The sequence below is a fragment of the Bos taurus genome, chromosome 14 (assembly GCF_002263795.3).
Source record: "Bos taurus isolate L1 Dominette 01449 registration number 42190680 breed Hereford chromosome 14, ARS-UCD2.0, whole genome shotgun sequence".
Taxonomy (NCBI): domain Eukaryota; kingdom Metazoa; phylum Chordata; class Mammalia; order Artiodactyla; family Bovidae; genus Bos; species Bos taurus.
Genome location: NC_037341.1, coordinates 65,116,666 through 65,141,636, shown reverse-complemented (window position 1 = coordinate 65,141,636; position 24,971 = coordinate 65,116,666). Strand labels below are relative to the sequence as shown.

At 34.2% G+C, this 24,971-nt stretch overlaps 1 protein-coding gene across 34 annotated transcripts in view; it reads left to right on the top strand.

The window, feature by feature from the left end:
• VPS13B (vacuolar protein sorting 13 homolog B) overlaps nt 1-24,971 on the top strand; it is an 806,276-nt gene that overhangs the window by 117,932 nt on the left and 663,373 nt on the right. For 33 of the 34 annotated variants that reach the window (XR_009490398.1, XM_059874347.1, XM_059874354.1 and 30 more), the window contains one exon: nt 1,432-1,556. Coding sequence is in view for 33 of the 34 variants with exons in the window: in XM_059874347.1 (XP_059730330.1) it covers nt 1,432-1,556 (125 nt within the window). In the remaining variant the exon portion in view is untranslated. Of the gene's footprint in view, nt 1-1,431; nt 1,557-23,041; nt 23,130-24,971 lie in introns of all 34 variants that reach the window. The other variant, XM_025001975.2, reaches the window with a different exon arrangement.

The following is a 24,971-nucleotide window of genomic DNA, read 5'->3' as shown; positions in this document are numbered from 1 at the left end:
TACTGGGTCTTTCAGAGGAAATGTGAAATTCTGAAACTGTACAGTTCCCAGAAGTTCTTTGCATATAGTGTTTCTTAGAGCAAGTCTTCAAAGAATGTAAGTGTGGGATGACTTAATTGTTAAAGTTGATCAGTTAAATATTAGAAACACGCTTTTGTCTTCTCAATACTTTCTTATATCTTGGTTAATAGTGGGATTTATAGGAATCAATAGGTATATCACTTTCATTTTTCTTGATAGCAATTAAGTAGGTCTTTTGAAATTCAGTTTGAAAATGCGACATTCTAATGCCTGTTTTCCAAAAAATTACTTTATTGCTAACTGACTTTACAGGAAAAGATTTGACATTGTCAACTTGATGAATGATAGCACAATAGCTTTTTGAGACTGTTTGAAAGTAGTTTAATACTGCTTTCTAAGAAATTGATTATTAGTTTATATTCATTAAATGAAAGTATTTTTATTGAAAATTGGTTATTGAGGTATTTTAAATATGTTTCAGTGTAGATTTTAGGAGCTAATATTAATCCTAGAGGTAAGAAAGTTAGTGCTTTATAAACTGAAGGAATAAAAAATAATAATGAAAAATAAAATTTGGGATTAAACTGCTTTTGCATGTTGTTCAAAACAGTAACTTCGTTTTGTATCTCTGTGTGTTTCCAGTTTGAAAGATTTACTTTATTGAAAATAGTGGAAGAAGAAATATCATATTCAGTTCTCTGCAGTGTTTCATGTAAAATGTGATATTACATGGATTCTTCCTATTAAGGCAATGTAGTGTTCAGGAATTTCAGGGAATGCTTATATTTTTTTGAGTGTGATCTACTTGTTTTAAGTATAAACATATAATAAGTAATTCATGCCATTTACCAAATTTCCTGAGGTGAAAAACCTCATCCCTATCATTTTCACAAAAGAAAGCGAAAAGAAGTAACATTTTTTAGGATATATTTGGATATCCTTTTTGTGTGTGTGTACTGTAAGTTGAAGGCAAAAATACTTTTAAGATTGTTTTCCTTGTAGTTAATGTTCTTTGAGGCATAAAGTGATATAACAGTAATTTATTACTGTTAATATCTGTGATGTGCACAATGTAATCAGTTGTCTTAACAGAATATGTACATTTTAGCAGACAGTAAAATGCTAAGTGAGAATTATGTATAGAGATAAAATATGAAACTTAAAATTGATCAAAAGAACAGTAATCTCTCAGGGATATGAAAGAAATACTATATATTTAAATTTCTTAATTCTGAGTTAGTTAATGTCAAAGTGAATAAAAGAAAATGTTGATGTTTGGGAAGTGCAAAAAGACATTGGAACATATTTAGTGTGCAGCTGTTGTAGAGCAAATTGAAACTGACGTATTTCATCCTGTGCTTATTAAAACTTTGTCTCTGTGAACATTTGGGTCTTTTCTTTTTGTTGCAGATATTTGGTTTCCAGGCAGGACTGACGTCTTTGGATTGTAGGGGATCTTACTGCTTACCTGTACCAATTGTTCCCTCTTTCAGCACTGCTCTTTATGGTAAACTTCTGAAACTACCCACATGCTGGTAAGTATTATGTTAAAGTGTGGTTTATGATAATTTTCACTTACTTTAGAAGGGGATAAAAACAATCATATCTGTCTTATGTCAATGTATTAGTTTTATACAAAACTTTAGAAAAATATGTGAAGTTAATACTTCATTTTTTTTTAAATGTGATGTTAGAAATCTCTTTTAAATGTCTGAAATCAATTAGTTTATAGTACTTGTGGTAGAGATAACTGTTGTTGGGGTAATAACTATCAATCCATGTTGCAGCTATAGTAAAATGTTGCTGTTTCACATTGTATAGGAACTGCAAGGGCAAGTTTTTTTTTTAATGAGAATACAAAATTTTTTTTTAAAGTTGCAAATTAATAACAAGACCAAGGTATTTAAACTAAATACCAATTTCATGTATATTCCTCACCACTGAGAAAAGTGGTTATGTCATTTATTCTTATGACATAAATCTAGTATTTTTGATGTGTCTGTGTACAGTCACTGCATTTGGGTAGAAACTGATTTTAGCCCTTGCTTTCATTTAGTACTAGATTCCTTTATTTGGAGGTCGTTCTTCCTGAATTAAAAGAGATTTATAGAAAGAGAGTCAGTAGTTACTAATCATACCTTTTTTCCTTCAGTTGAAAGCAGTGCTTTTAATGTTAAAGAAATGATTAACTGTATGAAATAAGATGAAAATATATGAAATTATATTCTAGTGAAATATGTCTATATTTTAAAATATGAATTATTTCAATAATTTGAAATACATCTTTGCTTTTTTATCCTAATTAGAAAGCTTATTATTGTAGGATTTTATTTTCATTAGTTATTTATGAAAAGCAACATGCCTTTCAAAAATAGATTTGACTTCTTTATTTAAAGTACTTGATTTGTTAAAGATATATTTCCTTGAATAAAACATAACTGTTAAAATGAAATTTGTAAAGTAAATTATAACATTTTCAAAGGAATTTGCCTATTGATTCAGAAAATTGAAAAGATATAGAACTTAAAGTTAACTGAGTTTTGGAGCCAATTTTTCTATAAATTAAATCAGTTAAATGATTTTATTCTTAATTTTTCTTGATAAGTTTAATTTTGTCCTTAGACCTCATATGGCATATTATTCCTCATCCATATGCCTCATATGGCACTTATTATATTGTGAGAGATTGCACTTTTCAACTTTGTATTGGTGTTCATATGTTTCATTTGAGCCAAGAATTATATATTCTGATCTATTACAAAATACCATGGGATATGTCCCAGTTGATAAGTTGATATTAACTTTAATAGATTCTTGTACCTGCTGATTTATTATTCATGACACTAAAATTTTATTAGATACAGTGCCGTATTTACTGTAGAAAATACTTGTTTTTAAAAATAAAGCAGCCAAAATTTCCAAAGTGAGTTATAGACTATATGAAAAAAGATGAATATTTAAATAGGTAAGGCTTATTTTAAGGATGTGTACTGATTTTAAGGATTTTACTCTGAATATTGCCAAATTTGGTTTAAAATATATCTGCTGACATCTGAATGAAAATATTCCAATTAAATACTAAAAGCATGAGATCACAGAATGCTAATATTTATTTGGATGTGATTTGCTTTTGTGCAGTTAAGACCACTTCTCCATTATTTCAGTGGTATTTTTTGCTATGCTTTCCAAAAGTATGTTGTTTTGAAATAGTTTCTTTAAGTTGTTTTCCTTAGCAAATACAAAATAAACTATATTTTTTAGCAGCTCTAAATGGAAAGTAATCAATACAAAAGTCAGTAAGTTGAAATATATCTTAGATAAATGAAGCATTTAAAGCACCAGATAAAATATATCATATAATACTTCTATGGAATAGAAATCATAGGAGAACTGAGAATTTTGTTTAATGGTTGCAGGGAGTGAGGATTATGTCAAGTCTGTCCCCATTCACAGTCTCTCCCTTCCTCAGATAATACAAGCTGTTTGGTTTTTTAAAATTCACATTCCAGAATTTCTTAAAGCATATTTATCATGCTCTATTTGTATTTCATGCAATAATGAGAAGAGCATATTCACTACAGGCCATAGCTTTTGAAACAAAGGCATTTTATAGTGCACTGAAAAATTTTTACTTGGTATGTTAGTAATGTAAATCTAGATTTTAAGTCAGCAAAATAGTTTATACTTTTAAAAATATTTCTAAATTGGGATGTTAATTTTGTATGAATCTTGAAGCTAATAATATTAATCAGGTTTGGTAATTTTAAAAATATGTGAATTAAATAACATTGAAAAAAGGTTATCTTCCATTTAAATATTCATGGTAAAATATTTTAATCTCAGTGAGCAAGCTATTACAAAACTTTAGTTTGTTAGATTTTTTTTTTCCAAAATATTTTGGTTATATTGTATTTTTCATTCTATATTATGTAGTTTTCACACATATAAAAATAAACTTTTCAGAAAAGCCTTTTTATTATTTTGTATCCGGTAAACTTTAGTTCTTTTAGTTTCTTGGAACAGGACTGAAATGGGTAGGATATAGTGACAAAAACAGTGACCAGTAATATTTAATGGGATAAATTTTGAGCAGTTAATTTAAATTTTCACTTGACTCTTTTTTCAGTTATGAGTTGTTTAAAAAAGAGCAGTAAGCGATTGGTTAAAGGGCAGTAAAGTATGAGCATCGTTATTGCTAGCAGAATTAAGCATTGGTCTACTGTTATAGTTAATTTTAAAGTTTCTACAGTGATGATGATTTTAGGCTTTTAGATGTATTCTTAGCATTGCCATTTTTCTCAAAATAGAGAAATGATATACATTTCAACTCTTTTAAATGTTTTGACTGAAATATTAATATCCTATAGAAAAGTACATATTTTACGGTGTTTCATAACTGAAGTGAGTGCTTGGTAAACAGCTCAAGAAACAAAATATCAGCATCCTGAAAGCCTCTCTCTTCCATCCTCCTCCAATATTAGCCATTATCCTGATTTCTAATAGCGTATATTCTTGGCTTTAATGTAAATGGAATCATACAACATATATTCCTTTTTTGGTGGCTCTGTCACTTTAAATTTGTGAGATTCATCTATCCTGTGTAATGTAACTTTTAGACTGTTTGCTTTTGTCAGTATACAGTGTTACATTACATGAACATTGACAATCTACACATTCTTGATCTGCAATTTTAATTTAAAAATAAGTACTTGAAGTTTGTGTCAATTTATATTTTTTATTCCTTTGCCATTTTTTCCTTTCCTTTAAGACGTTTCAGGTGTATTAAGGGACATTTGATGACATTAAATATTTTTCTGTGTTTTGATAGTCAGTGTGCCAAGTGTTGGGATTGAGGAAATAGTAAAGTATAATATAATGAAGTTGAAAGATATCTCCTCACCATAAAAACTTACAGTCTAGTAGGGTAGGACACTAGACACATGTGAAAACAGTTATTATTAAATTGCAAAATTGAGGCTTAAGCAGAATGTCTTGTTTAAAGAAATCAGAGAATTTCTCAAAGACCTCAGGAATAACTTCAGAGAAGTGACATTGGAGTTGGGCTTTAAAGCCTGAACCAGTTAGATATCCAATTCTTAAGAAGCTAGTTAGGGTGTAGAGGCTTCTAGGTGACAATGTTGTCTGAACAGTAAGGGTTTAGTCCATTAAATCCGTGAATGAATACAGTGGGGGAAGAATTTGGAAAGTTACTTTAGGCTTGTACACAAGTGAGGATGTCTACATTTTCCATATGAACACTTAAAAATAGTTATAGAGTTAATCAAATATTCATTAGTCCCATTTCTTTTTGATACAGCTTATTAAACTACAACCATAATACAGTTTTGAGTTCACTTTCTTCTATAATTGTGGGTTCAAAAATGTGATCTTACTCATAAATAAATTTTGTAAGTTCAGTGAAAAATTGGAATGGCTTAGAAAGTCATGCAGAAGATACCTTTTAAGCTGGTTATTAAAGAATGGATAGGAGTTGAAAGAGAATACTGTACTTTTTTATAGAGTGTTAGGTAATTAGTTTAACAACGCTTTCCTAACAACCCTGTGAAGTTGATGTTCCCTCTTACAAAACTAAAGCTCAGAGAGGTTACATAGCTTGTCCAAAGTCACACAGTTCCTAGACAAGGATTCTCACGGAGGGTTATTTAATCCAAAGTCCTTGATCCCTGCCCTACCTGAAAGGAGTGAAGGTTTACATTATCTTTTAATTATCTTGCCTTATAGTTAATACAGATTTCCATGTGTAGAGGGGCTAGTTATGATAGTATAACTAATATGAATTTTTCTAGTAGCAATTAATGGTAAATAGATATTATTGTGCTGCTGATCTCAGAGAATTGGAGTTATTAGGGTTAGGTGAAATATTAGGTATTACGTCAATTTCTGAGTCATATTTATGACATAGCTTTGATTTATGGTCATCTATGATTGAACATTTTATGCACAGGGAGTTAGCTCCTTTCTGAGGCAGCCATAGTCATTGTTGGGCAGCTGTAAAGCACTTTCTTATATTGAATCAAAATCTGTTTTCTTGTTTCTTCTTTCTTCATAACTATTGCTTGCTGATTTATATCATGAGCCATTTTCATACTCGTAGTAATGGGGGAAAACACATATTTCTTTACAAGATTAGGGATTCCTCTAAGTATCCGTTTTTAGTCCAATGCCAAAGGTATCATGGTTTTGGCTAGTGAAGTTGTTGAGCAGTTTGTTTGTGGGAGGAAGATACTTCCGTGGAATCTGTGTTTGAGTTCAGTGTTAAATAGAAAATACAGGATTTGGTGCTAGCAGGTTCATGGTATTGATGAGGAGAGGTGGGGCAGATAACTGATCATTTGCTTCCCTGAAATAGAAACTGAAGCAGCCATTTCTCTGCCGTATGAATAAGTGGTTTTAGCTTTAATGGAAGCTGGGCCCTTCAAGTATAACAAAAATGCCTGTTACATTTATTAGTAAACAGAGTAAGTAACCCATCCCACAGGGCTAAAAACAGTGTTTGCTCAACTGCCCAGTTTGAGGTCACAGAAACATAAGAGTTGCGTGTTTTTAATGTTACTCTAGATAGATCTTTTTCGTTCCTTTGTTTCCAAAGCTGTATTTATTATAATCTGTCTGCTTTTGTGATTAACATTGTCTGTGACAGAATGTAAGATGTAACTGGTAAGATGTAGCTGAGATGTTAACTCTCTTATTTCCATTTGAGTGGCAACAGCCTGATTTCCAGCTTTGGTTCTTATGGTGTCTGGAATATTCTTTCATGAAATGTTTCTAACTGAAAAGAAATACCAGCATCATCTACTACAATCTTCTTATTTCAAAGATGAAAAAACTGAATCCCAGCGAGGTCAAATTACTTAGTTAAGAGCACACAGTGGCAACCCACTCCAGTGTTCTTGCCTGGAGAATCCCAGGGATGGAGGAGCCTGGTGGGCTGCCGTCTATGGGGTCGCACAGATTCGGACACGACTAAAGCGACTTAGCAGCAGCAGCAGCAGCAGCAGCAGCAGCAGTTAATATCAGTACCTCAACTTGGTTTTCTTGGTTTTCATTTTCTTGATTCAGGGTTCTTTCAAGTGTATCACAACACCTTAAAAATACTATTATTTTAATTTCTATCATGGTGAAATGTATCTAACATAGAGTTTATCATTTTATCCATTTTTAAGTGTGCAGTTCTGTGGCATTAAGTACATTCATATCATTGTGCTGCTATTAACCACCATTCGTATTACCACTCTCCAGAAATGTTATATTCTGTACCCATTGAAACAGTAACTCCCATTACTCCCTTCAGCTCCTGGTAACTACTATTTTACTTTCTGTCTCTATGAATTTGACTATTTTAGATACCATATGTAAATGGAATCATTGAATATTTGTCCTTTTGTATTTGACATACTTCATTTAGCATAAAGTTTTCAAGGTTCATCCATGCTGTAGCCTATTATTTCTTCTCCTCCCCTCTTCCTCCCTCCTTCCTTTCCTTCTTTTTCATTCCGTTTTTTCCCTTATAGCTCAGTTGGTAAAGAATCTGCCTGCAGTGCAGGAGACTGTGGTTCAGTTCCTGGGTGGGGAAGATCCCCTGGAGAAGGAAATGGCCACTAACTCCAGTATTCTTGCCTGGAGAATCCCATAGGCAGAGAAGCGTGGCAGGCTACAATCCATGGGGTCGCAAGAGTCAGACACGACTTAGCGACTAAAGAGAGAGAGAGAAATCATTTCATTGTATGTAAATGTCACATTTTGTTTATTCATGCATCAATGGGTATTTGGGTTATTTCTACCTTTTAGCTATTGTGAATAATGCTGCTATGAACATGAGTGTGCAAATTATCTGTTTGAGTCCATTCTTTCAGCTCTTTTGGGTATATACATAGGAGTAGAATTGTTGAATCATATGATAATTCTATATTTAATTTTCTGAGAAATTGGTATTCTGTTTTTCACAGTGACTGCACCATCATATCATTCTTATTAGCAATGCACAAAGGTTCCAGTTTCTCTATCGTTACCAACTCTTGTTATTTTCCATTTTGTTATAATAGTCATCATATTGAATGTGAAATTATATCTCACTGTGGTTTTGATTAGCATTTCTCTAATGATTAGAGATTTTTTTGAAGTAATTTTGCATAGAATATTGTATGACTTTCAGGTGTAAAACATAGTGATTCAACATTTAAATTATGAAATGATCTTGATAAATCTAGTAACCATCTGTTACTGTATAAAGTTTTTACATTATTATTGATTGTATACCCTATACTGTATATATGTCTCCATGACTTATTTATTTTATAACTGGAAGCTTGTACCTCTGAATCCTTTTATCTGTTGCATGCAACCCCTTTACACGCCTCCATCTTTTCAAGTGCTTACTAGCCATTTATAATAATCTTTGGAGAAGTATATATTTAAGTCCTTTGCCCATGTTTAAATTGGACAGTTTTTATTGTTGAGTTGTAGGTGTTCCTTATATATTCTGTATATTAATCCCCTGTTATATAGATGTTCTTTTGTAAAGTTTTTCTCCAATTCTGTGGGACTCTTGCGTTTTAATGTTAAGTCGTCTCTACCTTAATCTAACTCCAAAGCCAGAAGCTGTGTTTATCTCTCTTATATCATTTGCTTTTTGTTTGAAATTTTAACTTTCAGATTTGACACATATTTTCTTAAGAATTGGTATAGCTTAAGCCAAGTAGAAGTGTTAATTTTGTTTCTTTAGAATAAGTCTACCTAATTTGGGGAAGAGAAGAAAGCTGAATTTGTTAGGGTTGTTTGCAAGTTTCTTTGGGTTGTTTACAAGTTTATCTTTGCAGTATTTTTTGCTTTTACTGTTTGTGAGATTATTACTTATAATAGATTGTTTTTCTGCAGAATGATTTTATAACTTTCTGTGGTATAGGGAGATAGTTTTCTGTTTAATTTTCTCATTTTAAACATGTTTTAAAGATATATATTTGTTAAGTTCTTCAAAAGGTAGATATAGTGCTTGCCATAGAATTTACAAATCTTTAGATTATAGACAAGCTCAGTACTGCAAAATAGAATCAAAACAGATGAACAGTCAATTAAATTAAATGACCATTCAACTGATTACTTTCTTTTATTCAGAATAATCTTTAGGAGGACATAGAAGTTTTTAAAAATAGTAAGAAGGTTGGGATCTTAGTTACTATTTTTAACATGAATTTATAAACACCTCATGGTTTCCATTCTGGGTTGACATATATATAGGTCATATTTTGAAATCCATATGCATATTTGTTTTGTCACCTTTTTGTTATTAGGAATAGAACTTAATAATTACAAAAACTTTTTAAAAGTAGGTAGTGGTACAGGAATCCAAATTATTTTGGGGAGTATTATTCATTAAAAAAATACTATCACAGGCCTGTTGTTCATTGCTATTCAGTTTGAAACTGAAGAGAATATTGAAATATAGCTCTTTGAGGTTTTATTAAATGGTAAGTTAGTTCAGCCAAGACACTTATTCTAAGATTTTTTCCTTGGTGATAGAGATTAACACTGAGTTTAACAATCTGTTGCTAGAGAATTTAACAAATACAAGCAGATATGAACACTGAGATGTGTGTGGTCACATAGCTAAATATCTCAGGATAGACTGGGATTCATATGTTAGACTCTGAAAAGATCTAGCCGTGTTTGCTTTGTAGCTCTGTCGCATCCTCTTGAAATGGACATATATTGCTGATAACAGGTTTTTAATTCAAAGTGTACTTTCTTCATCAAAGTAAGATTCAAATTTATTGCAGTGTGTGAATGGCATCTGAAAGTGGTACTTTATTCCAAATAGCTATACAGTTCTTAAAAAATTATGGATCTTTTGAAGAAGCTTAGGGAAGTTTGACAGTAAGACATACAGCAATCTTCATTTGTCTTGGCTCAATTCATAGATTGATTTTGAGTGTGAACTTTGAATTTCCTTAGAAAATACTCTTTTTTTTTGGTCTACCTAAAATTTTAGATTAGACACACAAGAATGTTGTATTTTGTGAGACCCTAAGCAAGGAGTAAGTCCACATTTTATAGGTTTGAAGGAAACAAAATATGTGTGTTTTTTTTTTTTTATCTCATTAACCTACACATTAGAGATGGTTAAGCATGATCACAATGAAAATAGTCCATCTGATCAATTTCTCCATTACATCATATGGTAAATTTGATTTGGAAAGTTCATAGTACAAACTGTTCTTATTATAGTTTTTTTCTTTTGATTTGGATAACTTGCTGAATTTTTTTCTTTTTTATTGTAATAACTTCCTTTGTAGCAAATGCTTAGGTCTTACTAGTACTGTGCACTGAGGTGCTGTATTTTTATATGAACTGTAATCTCAGGTCAGGCATACAACAGTGGACTCATGCTGGATGCTCTGTGCATGATGTAACTTAATCTTCCATCTTATGGGAGTCTGTGTTGTGTGACTTGCCCTGTTTTGTTAATTCAGTCATCTTTTTATTATAAATCAAGCATTTCTTTGCATATTTCTTAGAATCTTTTTTATCTTGCTCATACTGTTTTTGTCTTCTACGAACTTTTAAAAAATGCTTAATTTTTTTTTTTTTGTCTTTATTAAGTTGATTAAAGCAGGGAAGGCTGACCAGATTAGACAGGATGCATGTTTTCCTCAGTTTTTGAACAGTATTCCCCAGTCTGTTACAAGTTTTTAAAAATACCAATGAGGTTTTTCACTGTGTTTGTCTGCCTTTGTGCAAAGATTGTTTTTTATTTATTCATTCAGATCTATCCCACAGATAAGTGATGAATGCCCATTGTGTGCCGTATGCATTGCAGGGGCCTGGCTAGAGATGCACTAATACACAAAATAGACAAAATACTTAACACAATATGTTAAAGGAATCTTAAGGAGAGAAAAACTGCTTTAAGAGGCAGTTTATGTTGTCTTTTATATATATGTATATTTTATATAACTAAAATCTAGTTATAAAATTGTCCTTTTTGCTGTTTTGGGCCTTAGAAGGAGATGCATAATATTTTAAAATTATTCAGTATTTTTCTGTTTAATTTTATATATGATTATGTTTGAAATGAAAACCATCTAATTAGTAGTAAAGCAAATGGTGACTGGAACTGAAATATAGGCTCCTACAGATAAATGAAGAATAATTGAATTAATAAACTGAATCTATTGTTTTTCCATTTTCCAGCTTTTGAAAACATTCTTCAGTTATTATTGAACGATTTGTAGAGTATATTTGATAATTATGAACTTAGTGTTAGCTTTTCTAAAAATTTGATTTCTCAGCAGTTATTTTAACATGTATATAATCTCCAATATTTATGGAGATTAGTTTATGTTAAGGCTTTTAAGACCTATTTATAAGTACAGATACTTAATTACATTCTTGCTTTGTACTCTTAATTCCACTTTTCTACATTATAATGTTTAGTGTAAATATACCTCAGTAATCTGTAAAGTCTTTCTAATTAAAAGATTTTTTTATTATAAAGTATTAAAATAAATATGTTCATGTGAAGATACATTCTTTGACTACAAATTACTGAGGTTAATTTTTTCTGCAGGATTTTCAGAATATCACTACTTCATCATCACAGCTCATGCTAACAGTTGCTTTCTATATTCATTGGGAAGTACTTGTATTTCTAATTTGCATGTAAGTTGTATTTGAAAAATTCATGTATGGAGTTATTTTTCAACTTATGTGTCTGTGAGAAATTTGTGAGAGAACTTTAGTAACACAGACTTAATAATAGCATATGTGTGCTAGGAGTAGTGCTGAGTCTTATATGCACTGTCTCTTTAATCTTCATGTAACCTGAGATAGATACTACTGTACACATTTTATACATATCTTTGCCTTAGTTTCTTAATGATTATACATATAAATAGTGAAGCTAGAATTCAGTTTTAGGTCTGTTTGAATCCAGGCCCCAAGTTAGCAGTTCCGTCCACCAGTGATGAGTGTATTGCAAGTTGGTGTTAAGATTGCGTCCTTAAACCTCCTTTTATGGAAATAACTTTGCAAGCTTGTATTTAATTTATAAATAAAATAAAATAAAACTTTATTGAGGTATACTTCATACAGCATAAAATTCACCCTTTTTCAGTGTACAATTCAGTGATTTTAGTAACTTTACTGAGTGCTGCAGCTGTTAACATAAGTCAGTTTTAGAACATTTTCATCCCTTCAGTAAGATCCCTTACATCCATTTACATTTAATCCCCATCTCCAACCCTAGGTAATCACTAATCTACTTTCTTTCTCCATATATTTATCTTTACTGGCATGTAAATAAATCATACAAAATATGGTATCCTATTTCTGGCTTCTTTTACTTACCATAAAGTGAAAGTGAAGTCCCTCAGTCGTGTCCCACTCTTCGCGACCCCATAGACTAACCCTATCAGGCTCCTCCGTCCATGGGATTCTCCAGGCTTGCGTCTGCCTGCAGTGCGGGAGACCCGGGTTCAATCCCTGGGTCGGGAGGATCCTCTGGAGAAGACAATGGCAACCCACTCCCAGCACTCTTGCCTGGAGAATCCCAGGGATGGAGGAGCCTGACTGTCTGTGGCTCAGACAGTAAAGCGTCTGCCTGCAATGTGGGAGACCTGGATTTGATCCCTGGGTTGGGAGGATCCCCTGGAGAAGGAAATGGCAACCCACTCCAGTACTCTTAGCTGGAGAATCCCAAGGATGGAGGAGCCTGGTGGGCTATAGTCCACGGGGTCCCAAAGAGTCGGACATTACTGAGCGACTTCACTTTCTTTCTTTCTTTCCTTACCATAATGTTTTTAAAGATTATCCTTGACACACAGCATGTGTTAGCAACTAACTTATCTCTTATTCTACATCTCTGTGTGACTTTCTTTACCTGAGTAAAATGTAGTCAGACTTACAAATAACTATCCTTGCTATTATCCAGAGATATTTAAATTCCAGAATTGGATGAGGAGTTTCACAGCCTTGTTAAAATTGCTGCTGTTAACTGTGATGTTCTAAGAGTGTCCTTTGTGTCATTAGCCTTTTCTTCGATCTTAAATAGACATTAACCTTTGCCATAATTTTTGGGAAATTATAAAGGTGGGGGTGGTTTTGGACTCCTTCTTGCTCTGTGATTATTAGTATTAAAACTCACAAATATAGAATTTAATCTGTACCAGACTTGTCAGTCTCAGGGAGATGAATAGCTGGTAGTGGGTCATTTTCTTTCCTTTTTTTTTTAAATTGGGGCTTCTCTGATAGCTCAGTTGGTAAAGAGACCCTGGTTTGATTCCTGGGTCAGGAAGATCTGCTGGAGAAGGGATAGGCTACCCACTCTAGTATTCTTGGGCTTCCCCCCCCGCCGCCCCCTTTTTTTTTCTTTTTTTTTTACTAGATATAGGTAAGTTAACTCACTTTGAAAATGCCTGGTCTTGTCATTATATATCATTTTTGCATCTTGACTGGTTTTGCTTTTCACATCTACATTTATACCCACCCCAAGAACATATAGTTGACTTTCAATAAATGCTAATTAAAATGAGCCAAACTAGAATTTAATTAATTTTATAAGTATTTAAAAATCAGTTGTCTTTTGAAGAGGATGGAGAAAAAACAGGTGTGTTCAGTCTCATTAATGTTTAAGGAAGAGAAGGCAGGCAAACTACCTAAACTCAGTTTCCTTTTTTGTTCATCTTTAATTTTTTTAATAAGTGAAGCTGTGATATTCTAAAGCAATATTCTTTTAGAGTCTAGCATCTAAAGAGAAATGTAAGTCAAATGTATCATTCTTTAATATCTTCAGTTTTTATTGACTCTGATAAATGCAAGCATTCAGGTATGAGTACTCTTAGCGTTTCTCTCTTTAGATATTAGTCTTTTTTTTTTAAGTTTCATGATTTTCTTGTAACTCATTTTGGGAAGAATAATGTTTGGTGAATGCTTAATTTTTAATAATTTATTTCTCAAAGTATTCTTGTTTTATTCTCATAAACTTCCCATAACTTAAAAAATTACAGAAATACTTAGGGGTCTGGTTACACCAAAAAATACTGTGTAACCATAGCAAGCTTTCATAGCTTTTTTAGAGCTATGTAGAATGTGATTTATAAACTTCTCTTTAATGGTTTATAATATGAATTATACCAGTATTTTCAGTAACATTTTCATTTTAAAATTAGACTATAATTTAAATGCTACAAAGTTCAACATTTATATGACAACAATTTAGTGATTTTCTACAGATACCTGTAGTCATGTAGCCACCAGCAAAATCAAGTTATGGAACCTTTCTATCACCTCTTCCAAAATCTCTCTTCTGTTCAGTCCCTTTTTCTTCCCCCTGGAGTGTGTCAGCTTTTGATGGGGGGCAGCTAGCTCATAGTAAAGGTGTGGCCTGTTTATAGATTCCCTTCTTGTAGGGGAGACTGGCTGGCAGCTTGTTAGCTTGCAGCCCACTGTTTCTTGCTCTGCTGTCCATCCTTCACTCAAACCTGTCAGGTGACTGGTTCTCTTCACCAGGGCTCCTGGGTTTCTCTAGCTCAAAAGGCTGCCAGAGACTGAGGCAAATAGCATTTTCAGTTACATAATAAAGGATTTTGTAGCTAGATTTTATATACACACTTTCATGTATCTCCATTTGATTTCATTGAGCATTTTTTGCTTAGGTTTATGTTTTAAAAAGATAGTTACAAAGAGTAATAAAAACATGAAAAGAGAAATGTGATTTTAATGTGAGATATCATGGGACTCTAATGTATTTTGTGACAATAAGCATAGTAGTTTAACTCTGAAAAAAGATTAACTTCAATTAAAAAAATTGTTTGACTGTTGTTCTGCATATTTGACTTAATTAGATGAATGTATTTACAGCCTTATATTTCAAGTTGAAATTTTTACCTAAATTGCATTTGAAGTAAGTTTGTTCATATCAGAAAGAATAGTGATACTATATAAATCCATATAAGTTTATCTTTATTTTTATTTCTTTTGGAGTGTTGAAAAATAATAGAAGTGAATCTAGGCTTTATTTTGATTAAAGATGTTTTCCTCCTAAATATGTCATTAATTCATCTGTAAATTTGTCTTGATTGAATGATTTTTAAATAACATGTTTTAAATTTTTAAATAATGTCTCAATTGGCTTTATATGGATAATAGTCCAGAATCTTAAATTTAACAATTAATATAATTGATTCTGAGCATGTTTTCATCTGATGTTTTCTTTGTATCTTTCTTAGTACAGTTACTAGGGGCTTCCCTGGTGGCTCAGATGGTAAAGAATCTGCAGTGTGGGAGACCTGGGTTCAATCCCTGGGTCTGGAAGATCCCCTTGAGAAGGAAGTGGCAACCTACTCCAGTATTATTGCCTGGACAATCCCATGGACAGAGGAGCCAGGTGCAGGCTACAGTCCATGGGGTTGCAAAGAGTCGGACATGACTGAGCAACTAACACTTCACCTTCTAGTACAAATACTAACTTGTAAAATCTTTGTTTATCTTGATTTGGGTTTTAGTTTGGTTACTTTCAACACTTTGCCAAATTGTAGGTATAAAAGATTCAATTCAGTTCAGTTCAGTTGCTCAGTCATGTCTGACTCTTTGCGACCCTATGAATCGCAGCACGCCAGGTCTCCCTGTCCATCACCAACTCCCGGAGTTCACTCAGACTCACGTCCATCAAGTAGGTGATGCCATCCAGCCATCTCATCCTCTGTTGTCCCCTTCTCCTCCTGCCCCCAACCCTTCCCAGCATCAGAGTCTTTTCCAGTGAATCAACTCTTCTCATGAGGTGGTCAAAGTACTGGACTTTCAGCTTTAGCATCATTCCTTCCAAAGAAATCCCAGGGTTGCTTTCCTTCAGAATGGACTGGTTGGATCTCCTTGTAGTCCAAGGGACTCTCAAGAGTCTTCTCCAACACCACAATTCAAAAGCATCAATTCTTTGGCGTTCAGCTTTCTTCACAGTCCAACTCTTACATCCATACATGACCACCGGAAAAACCATAGCCTTGACTAGACGGACTTTAGTTGGCAAAGTAATGTCTCTGCTTTTGAATATGCTATCTAGGTTGGTCATAACTTTCCTTCCAAGGAGTAAGCGTCTTTTAATTTGTTAGCATACAGTGTCCTTAATAAAAGAGAAATATCATGGTTAGAAAGCACTACATTTAGTCTAAAGGTTTTTCTTATTTATTTTTTTTTTAGTAATTGCCCCTAAATTACTTTCTTGTGTTTGGTGATTTAATCTTTTTTAATACACTGCTGCTGCTGCTGCTGCTGCTGCTAAGTTGCTTCAGTCGTGTCTGACTCTGTGGGACCCCATAGATGGCAGCCCACCAGGCTCCCCCTTCCTTGGATTCTCCAGGCAAGAACACAGGAATGGGTTGCCATTTCCTTCTCCAATGCATGAAAGTGAAAAGTGAAAGTGAAGTCGCTCAGTCGTGTCCGGCCCTCAGCGACCCCATGGACTGCAGCCCACCAGGCTCCTCCGCCCATGGGATTTTCCAGGCAAGAGCACTAACTTCAAGTATAGGAACAAATAGTCATTGGAGGTCCCTGTGTTCAAAAGATCATACAGTGCATAGTTTGTCATAGAAGAAAATCTCTAAGAACAGCATCATAATACTCTTGTATAACATTTTGACTTAATTCCACTGCATACAGTGATTTCTTTGAACCTCACAACCGACATTTGAAATAAACAAGTCAGTTATTTTTACCTCTTTTAATAACCTCTTTTTCAGAAAACTAAGATGGGAAATAGATGGGGAATCAGTGGACACAGTGTCAGACTTTATTTTTTTGGGCTCCAAAATCACTGCAGATGGTGATTGCAGCCATGAAATTAAAAGACGCTTACTCCTTGGAAGGAAAGTTACGACCAACCTAGATAGCATATTAAAAAGCAAAGATATTACCTTGCCAACAAAGGTCCGTCTAGTGAAGGCTCTGGTTTTTCCAGTAGTCATGTATGGATGTGAGAGTTGGACGGTGAAAAAAGCTGAGCGCCGAAGAATTGATGCTTTTGAATTGTGGTGTTGGAGTAGACTCTTGAGAGTCCCTTGGACTGCAAGGCTATCCAACCAGTCCATCCTAAAGGAGGTCCGTCCTGGGTGTTCATTGGAAGGACTGGTCCTGAGGCTGGCACTCCAATACTTTGGCCACCTCATGCGAAGAGTTGACTCGTTGGAAAAGACCCTAATGCTGGGAGGGATCAGGGGCAGGAGGAGAAGGGGACGACAGAGGATGAGATGGCTGGATGGCATCACTGACTCGATGGACATGAGTCTGAGTGAACTCCGGGAGTTGGTGATGGACAGGGAGGCCTGGCGTGCTGGGATTCATGGGGTCGCAAAGAGTTGGACACGACTGAGCGACTGAACTGACTGACTGTTATAGATATGGAAACAGATGATTAGGAAAGATGATGCAGTGGATTGAGAGAGATGAATTTTGCCATATCTAGAAATGCACTTATTCTAGATGTTTAGTTCTAGGTCTAGTTTAGTGTTGGTGATAGAGCCATTAATAGTAGTTGGTAATAATGAGTTTTTGATAATGGCTTTGATTGTATTCATTATAATTTATAACTGTAAAAATATTTCCAGTTTCCTAGATGAATCTGTTACTACTCAGCGCTTTTTAAGTTTCAGCTATTTTTTTTTTTTTTTAATTTTTTACTTATATGGCTGTAATGAGTCTTAGTTGCAGCATGTGTGGCTAGTTCCTCAACCAGGGCTGGAACCTAGGCCTGCCACAGTGAGCGTGCAGAGCCTTTGCCACTGGACCACCAGGGAAGGCCCGTTCAGTTGCTCTAAAAATATTTTTTTGATACCTGTCAAGTGTGAACTGTTGTGTTGTAGGCCTTCGAGTCCCAATATGAGTAAGATACAGGTCTTTGTATTTTCTTTCTTGATTCTCTAAGTATTTAGAGAGGAGTTCTAAGTCCTTGGTGGCTTGGATGGTAAAGAATCTACCTGCAGTGCAGGAGACCTGGGTTCAATCCCTGCGTTGGTAAGATCCCCTAGAGAAGGAAATGACAACCCACTCTAGTATTCTTGCTTGGAGAATTCCATGGACAGAGGAGCCCAGCAGGCTATAGTCCATGAGGTCACAAAGAGTCGGACACAACTGAGTGACCTTCACTCACTCTCGGTTACCAGCTAATACATACATCTGAAGCCAAATTTGTGTAATTTGTTTTTGGAAGAAAGTTCTATTTATATTGTTTTCCTGCCTGAAACACTTTATTTCTCATAGCTTTTATTGTAAAGATTAGAACATTTAAAACTTTCAGTGATATCCTCTATGTCTGACCCCTTCTTAACTGTCTGGATTCATCTGAATATCTTCCTCTCTATCCCTTCCCAACTTCTTGACTTTTTCAGTGTCTTTTTTTTTTAAAAGCCAAGTCTTTCACCGTACTGTCTCAGTAGTCAGTGGCCTAAATAATTTTTACTCACTCCTCAGATACTGACTCAATTGATCTTTTCTCTGGATCATATCCCCCTATTATATTTTTTAACAGATTATTTTTCCTGCTTTGCATTGTACTTTTCATAGGAGTGATTTTTACACTTTTCTTATTTGGGTGATTATTTAATAGCATTTTCCCTTTTTACATTAATTTCAGTAAGGACTGTCTCTTTTTCTATGGAGGTCATTAATCTTCAAAACCTTGAAACTATGGAAAATATAAGTAAATACTTATTGACATGCAGTTGCTAATTTCTTCAGCCATTTTAGTGGTTTTTGATTTTTTGATCAAGATTTTAGTTTGTATGCTTTTTTCTGATGACCAAATTTGTATTCTTTGTGCTTACATAATATATGTAAAATGTGCTCTTGGCCAGAGCAAAAACCAATGACTTTAATTACTGAAATTAAACTAAAATTTTAGTGATTTTTTTCTTATCAGAATTCTCAAAATAATATTTGAAAGTTTTTAATTACGTATATAAGATATATTGCATGAACACACTTCTTTTTTTTTGTAAGTAAACATTTTTGCTTAAGTACGTGACCTGTCTATATTGAATTAACTTGTGTGAGAGATGATGAGATTATTGAAGAAACAACATTTTGCTCTCTTGTATTTTGTTGGTTTGCTACCACCTATAGTTCATTGTAAGATTTTGAACTTTATATGTTACAATAAGACATTCATTAAATTTTAATTTTAGTGATGGACAACTTTTATTTCTCATTTTCTCTGTCCATATGTCATCTAATATTTAAGTTCCAAATATTTCAAAAATTTGGAAAATGATAAAATGTTCTCATATCTCAGTAGAATATAATTTGTATTTTGCAGGTATGTGAAATGGTCAAATGGTGGTAATTAAATAAATATAGCAGTTAATATTGTAGGAATATTGATAAAGTGATACACTGGCTAGTGAATGTAAATCTTGATTCAAACAACAGAATGTCAAGTATGCATTAAAAAGACCAATGTGGAAGAGTATGTAGTTATGTAGAAAAATCTTGATCGCTGAGATACGTTGCTTAGTCATAAAAAGCAGGCTTATATATATATATATGTATATATAACACATATATATATATGTATATCTTCATTAAAATTATAAATATGTCTATGAATCATAAAGAGACAGAGGCATGTAGATCTGTTTGCTGAATTCATAAAAAGTGGTTATTGTGGGGAGTGGAGTGGGAAGGAGGAGGAAAGAGGGACTTTAACCTTTCATTTTACCTACCATTTAGGTAAAGAAGTTTTTTCTCATCCATGAGTGTTGATATATTGTGTAAGTTAAAGAGTCATTGTGTGCAGAATGAAATACAAATTTCTAAGCTTTTTAAACTGCTTTCATTTCCCAGTTGAATTAGTGAGTTTTGTACTCATTTTATTTTGGAAAAAGTGATCTAATCTTATTTTACTGTACAGGATATGAGTAATAACAAAAATACATTTTTGGAACCAATTTTGTAGGTTCAGACCTTGCATTTGGGGACTCTGTATAAATCTTTAGATCCAGCTGTTGCTGAGGATATTCTTGCAATTGCGTGAGGTGTGTTGATTTTAAAAGAATGGATGATTGTCCTGAAGTGTACGTATGGCAAAAATTTTATAGTATTGCTATGAATGTGAATGGATTGTTTAATTCCTTTGCACGAGTATTTAAAGCCACTTCCATGTTTTTTATTTAAAATTTTGGAGGAAGAATTTTCTTTACAGAAATGTCAGATTGGTCCAAAAATTTTATCAGCTCTGTATTGTAATTTGTCAGCAAATGATACAGACAGAATCTTTTAAAGTGTTTGTTAATTAGGGCATATTCATTTTCAGTCTTTGCTACTGCACAATCAAGACCTACTTGTTTCTTTTTCCTTAAATTTGTCCTGGAGTTTGTCCAAGTTGAGTTCTAATGAATTGTTTATCCCACTAGTTACATTAGGATTTATTTTTCCCTAGAGAGTAATGTTTGAATTGATAGTTTTTAAACCTATTCTGTAAAATGAACATATGTTCTAACTTGGACTTCTGGATATGTGAAATAGGCATTTGTTAAATAAATTATTTTATTTTCACGAACTTAACTGTTAAAATGTAGGTTTAGTGATATTTCAAAAATATGAAGTAAATCCAGAAGTTGTTAGGTAATTTTAGTATAACTTTTATTGAGCTGTTTTGTTTTAAGCAAAGTTTAAATAAATTTGTAGTGGTATAAATCACAAGGAAGATTATACTTTTATTGTTCATTTTCATTGACATTTTAATGAGCTCCCAAAATAGCTTAAAGTTATATAAAATCTATTGATCTCTTTAAAAAAATAATTGAAGCAAATACAGTATAATGGTATGGTTTGCTGAATTGTGTTTGTTGAAATGGATCCATGGATATTTCCTATTTTCTATATTAACCTGTTAGAAATATCTCAAAGTTGAAAAAAATAAAAGAGAAAAAACCCTCTTCATTGATACTGTTAAACTAACAGGTACATCCTATATTCTACCATCTGCCAAATCATTTATAAATGGTTTTAGTTCAGATGATACTGGAGTATTTAGCAGAAATATAATAAAATGTAATTTTATTTGTAGTCAGTTACAGCTGGAAAATAAATCACAAAACATTCCCTACGTGTATGCTATAATTTACTTGTTTGTTATTGAATTTTGGCTTTTGTACAAAGTATAAATTCTTTCCTTTGATGTTGAATTAAGTTGAACCTGAAGGAGAGCGTTACCTTCTACCCTTGGGCAGTATTAAAATATAGAATAAATTAATCTTTTTGAATTTGCATATGTTTAAGTTTTTATTCAAATCTGTGTTATCCTTTTGGGAATCATTTTATGTGACATATGATGGCTTGCAAGTTAGACTACCATATACAGTAGCTGAATTTTTTATGAAATGGTAAAGGCCCACTTGTAAAAAGAATCCTGACTGTAATTTTGCCTTATAAATAATTATTGCTAGAGTTATAAGAACATGGCTCTGGCTACACCATAGGACTTCCTGAATACCACAGAATATCTGGCTAAAGATAGATATTATTAAGCTAATTATACATATTTATATTGTAGGTTTCCAAATGTGTGTTCTGTTTACTTAGTATCATTACTGGTAAACTGTTGTGTTTTTGTTTTTTTGTTCAAGAATTTTGAACAGAAATTTGAGAACATAGTAGAGAGAGAACCACCACTCAACTGTTATACCTGCAATAATAGAAAAGAAAATGACTTAAATAATGGGCACAATGTTAGAAAACCTAAAGAAACCAGTAAGAATAAATATAAATGTATGAATTAGATACTATTTTTTCTCCTCCCTCATTTGATTGCTATTAATATTAATACTTAATGTTATTAATATTAATAATTATTAATATTATCAAATTAGTATTATTAATATTATCTCTATTATGTTGCTTGCGTGGTTTAAGGAATGTTTTATTTGGTACATTTTAAAATTTATTAAATTTTTTGAAAACTTTTTGGCCCCACCACATGGCATGTGGAATCTAGTTCCCTGACCAGAGACTGAACCTTCTCCCCTTGCAATGGAAGTGTGGAGCCTTAACCACTGGACTGCCAAACCCTTCAGAACGTATCTGTCTCTGTCTATTTATTACAGTCCTTTGATTTTTTGGCAAAATGTGACCAGGTTTGTCGAGTGAACGCCAAATCCAAGTAGAGCCACATATTACTATTATGTATTTGAGAGTTGTATGGACAGGGCTATGTAGATGTCTTAATCTTCAGCTGTTTATTTAAATTATGTGACATGCTAATGGAGACAAATACTTCAGGGAGTTTTTTAATTTAAATTGAGATAAAATTCACATAATATAAATTTACTATTTTAATTATTTTAAACTGTTTGATTCACTGATTTTTAGTATATTCACATTGTTGTGCAGTCAGCATCACCATCTAACTCCAGGGCATTTTCACAACTCCAACAAAGAAATCCTGACTCTCTGATTCTGGATAGAGACTGCCACATACGACATGTGGCATTTTCTGTCAGTGGCACTAGTGGTAAAGAATCTGTCTGCCAATATAGGAGATGCCAGAGATGCAGGTTCCATCCTGGGTAGGTAAGCTCCCTTGGAGAAGGAAATGGCAACTGATTCCAGTATTCTTGCCCGAAAAATTCCGTTGACAGGAGCCTGGCAAGCTACAGTCCATGGGGTTGTAAAGAGTTGGACATGACTGAATGACTGAGCTTTTCTTTTACTTACCATGTTTTCAAGGTTTCTCCATGTTGGGCATGTATCAGTACTTCATTACTTTTTATGGCCAAATACTACTACTGTATAGGGATATTTTGTTTATTTATCAATTGTAGCTTTGCATCTTTTCCACTTCTTGTGCTGTGCCTAGTCATTCAGTCATGTCCAACTCTTTGCGACCCCATGGACTATAGCCAGCCAGGCTCCTCTGTCCGTGGGGACTCTCCAGGCAAGAATACTGTAATGAATTGCCATGCCTTTCTCAGGGGATCTTCCCAATCCAGGGATTAAACTTAGGTCTCCTGTGTTGCAGGCAGACTCTTTACTGTCTGAGGCACCAGAGAAGCCTACTTCTTGGGTAATGATAATGCTGCTCTGAACATGCATGTATGAACTCTAAGGTAAACAGGTTTTCAATTCTGTTGGCTACATACCTGACAATACAGTTGCTGTTTTTACATTTTTGATAAACTGTCAAGTGTTATACACAGTGGTTGTACTATTGTATACATCCACTTCAAAGTCTGAGAGTTCTAATTCCTCCCCATCCTTGCCTACACTTGTTATTTTGTTGTTGTTGTTGTTGTTGTTTTCCTTCTCCTTTTATGTCCAACCTAGTGGGTATGAAGTGGTATCTCTTTGTGTTTTGTTTTTTTTGTCTTCTCGATGTGTGGCATGTAGGATCTCAGTTCCCTGACTGAGTATTAAACCTGTACTCCCTGCAATAAAACTGCTAAACCACTGGACCTCCAGGAAGTCCCTCTGTGTGGTATTGATTTTCATATCCCTAATCAGATCAGATCAGATCAGTCACTCAGTCGTGTCTGACTCTTTGCGACCCCATGAATCGCAGCACGCGAGGCCTCCCTGTCCATCACCAACTCCCGGAGTTCACTCAGACTCACGTCCATCGAGTCAGTGATGCCATCCAGCCATCTCATCCTCTGTCGTCCCCTTGTCCTCCTGCCCCCAATCCCTCCCAGCATCAGAGTCTTTTCCAATGAGTCAGCTCTTTGCGTGAGGTGGCCAAAGTACTGGACTTTCAGCTTTAGCATCATTCCTTCCAAAGAAATCCCAGGGCTGATCTTCAGAATGGATTGGTTAGATCTCCTTGCAGTCCAGGGGACTCTCAAGAGTTCTCCAACACCACAGTTCAAAAGCATCCATTCTTCGGCGCTCAGCCTTCTTCACAGCCCAACTCTCACATCCATACATGACCACAGGAAAAACCATAGCCTTGACTAGACGAACCTTTGTTGGCAAAGTAATATCTCTGCTTTTCAATATGCTATCTAGGTTGGTCATAACTTTCCTTCCAAGGAGTAAGCGTCTTTTAATTTCATGGCTGCAGTCACCATCTGTAGTGATTTTGGAGCCCAGAAAAATGAAGTCTGACACTGTTTCCACCGTTTCCCCATCTATTTCCCATGAAGTGGTGGGACCAGATGCCATGATCTTCGTTTTTTGAATGTTGAGCTTAAAGCCAACTTTTTCACTCTCCACTTTCACTTTCATCAAGAGGCTTTTTAGTTCCTCTTCACTTTCTGCCATAAGGGTGGTGTCATCTGCATATCTGAGGTTATTGATATTTCTCCCGGCAATCTTGATTCCAGCTTTTGCTCATCCAGCCCAGCATTTCTCATGATGTACTCTGCATATAAGTTAAATAAGCAGGGTGACAATATACAGCCTTGACATACTCCTTTTCCTATTTGGAACCAGTCTGTTGCTCCGTGTCCAGTTCTAACTGTTGCTTCCTGACCTGCATACAGATTTCTCAAGAGGCAGATCAGGTGGTCTGGTATTCCCATCTCTTTCAGAATTTTCCACAGTTTATTGTGATCCACACAGTCAAAGGCTTTGGCATAGTCAATAAATCAGAAATAGATGGTTTTCTGGAACTCTCTTGCTTTTTCCATGATCCAGTGGATGTTGGCAATTTGATCTCTGGTTCCTCTGCCTTTTCTAAAACCAGCTTGTACATCAGGAAGTTCACGGTTCACATATTGCTGAAGCCAGGCTTGGAGAATTTTGAGCATTACTTTACTAGCGTGTGAGATGAGTGCTGTTGTGCGGTAGTTTGAGCATTCTTTGGCATTGCCTTTCTTTGGGATTGGAATGAAAACTGACCTTTTCCAGTCCTGTGGCCACTGCTGAGTTTTCCAAATTTGCTGGCATATTGAGTGCAGCACTTTCACAGCATCATCTTTCAGGATTTGGAATAGCTCAACTGGTATTCTGTC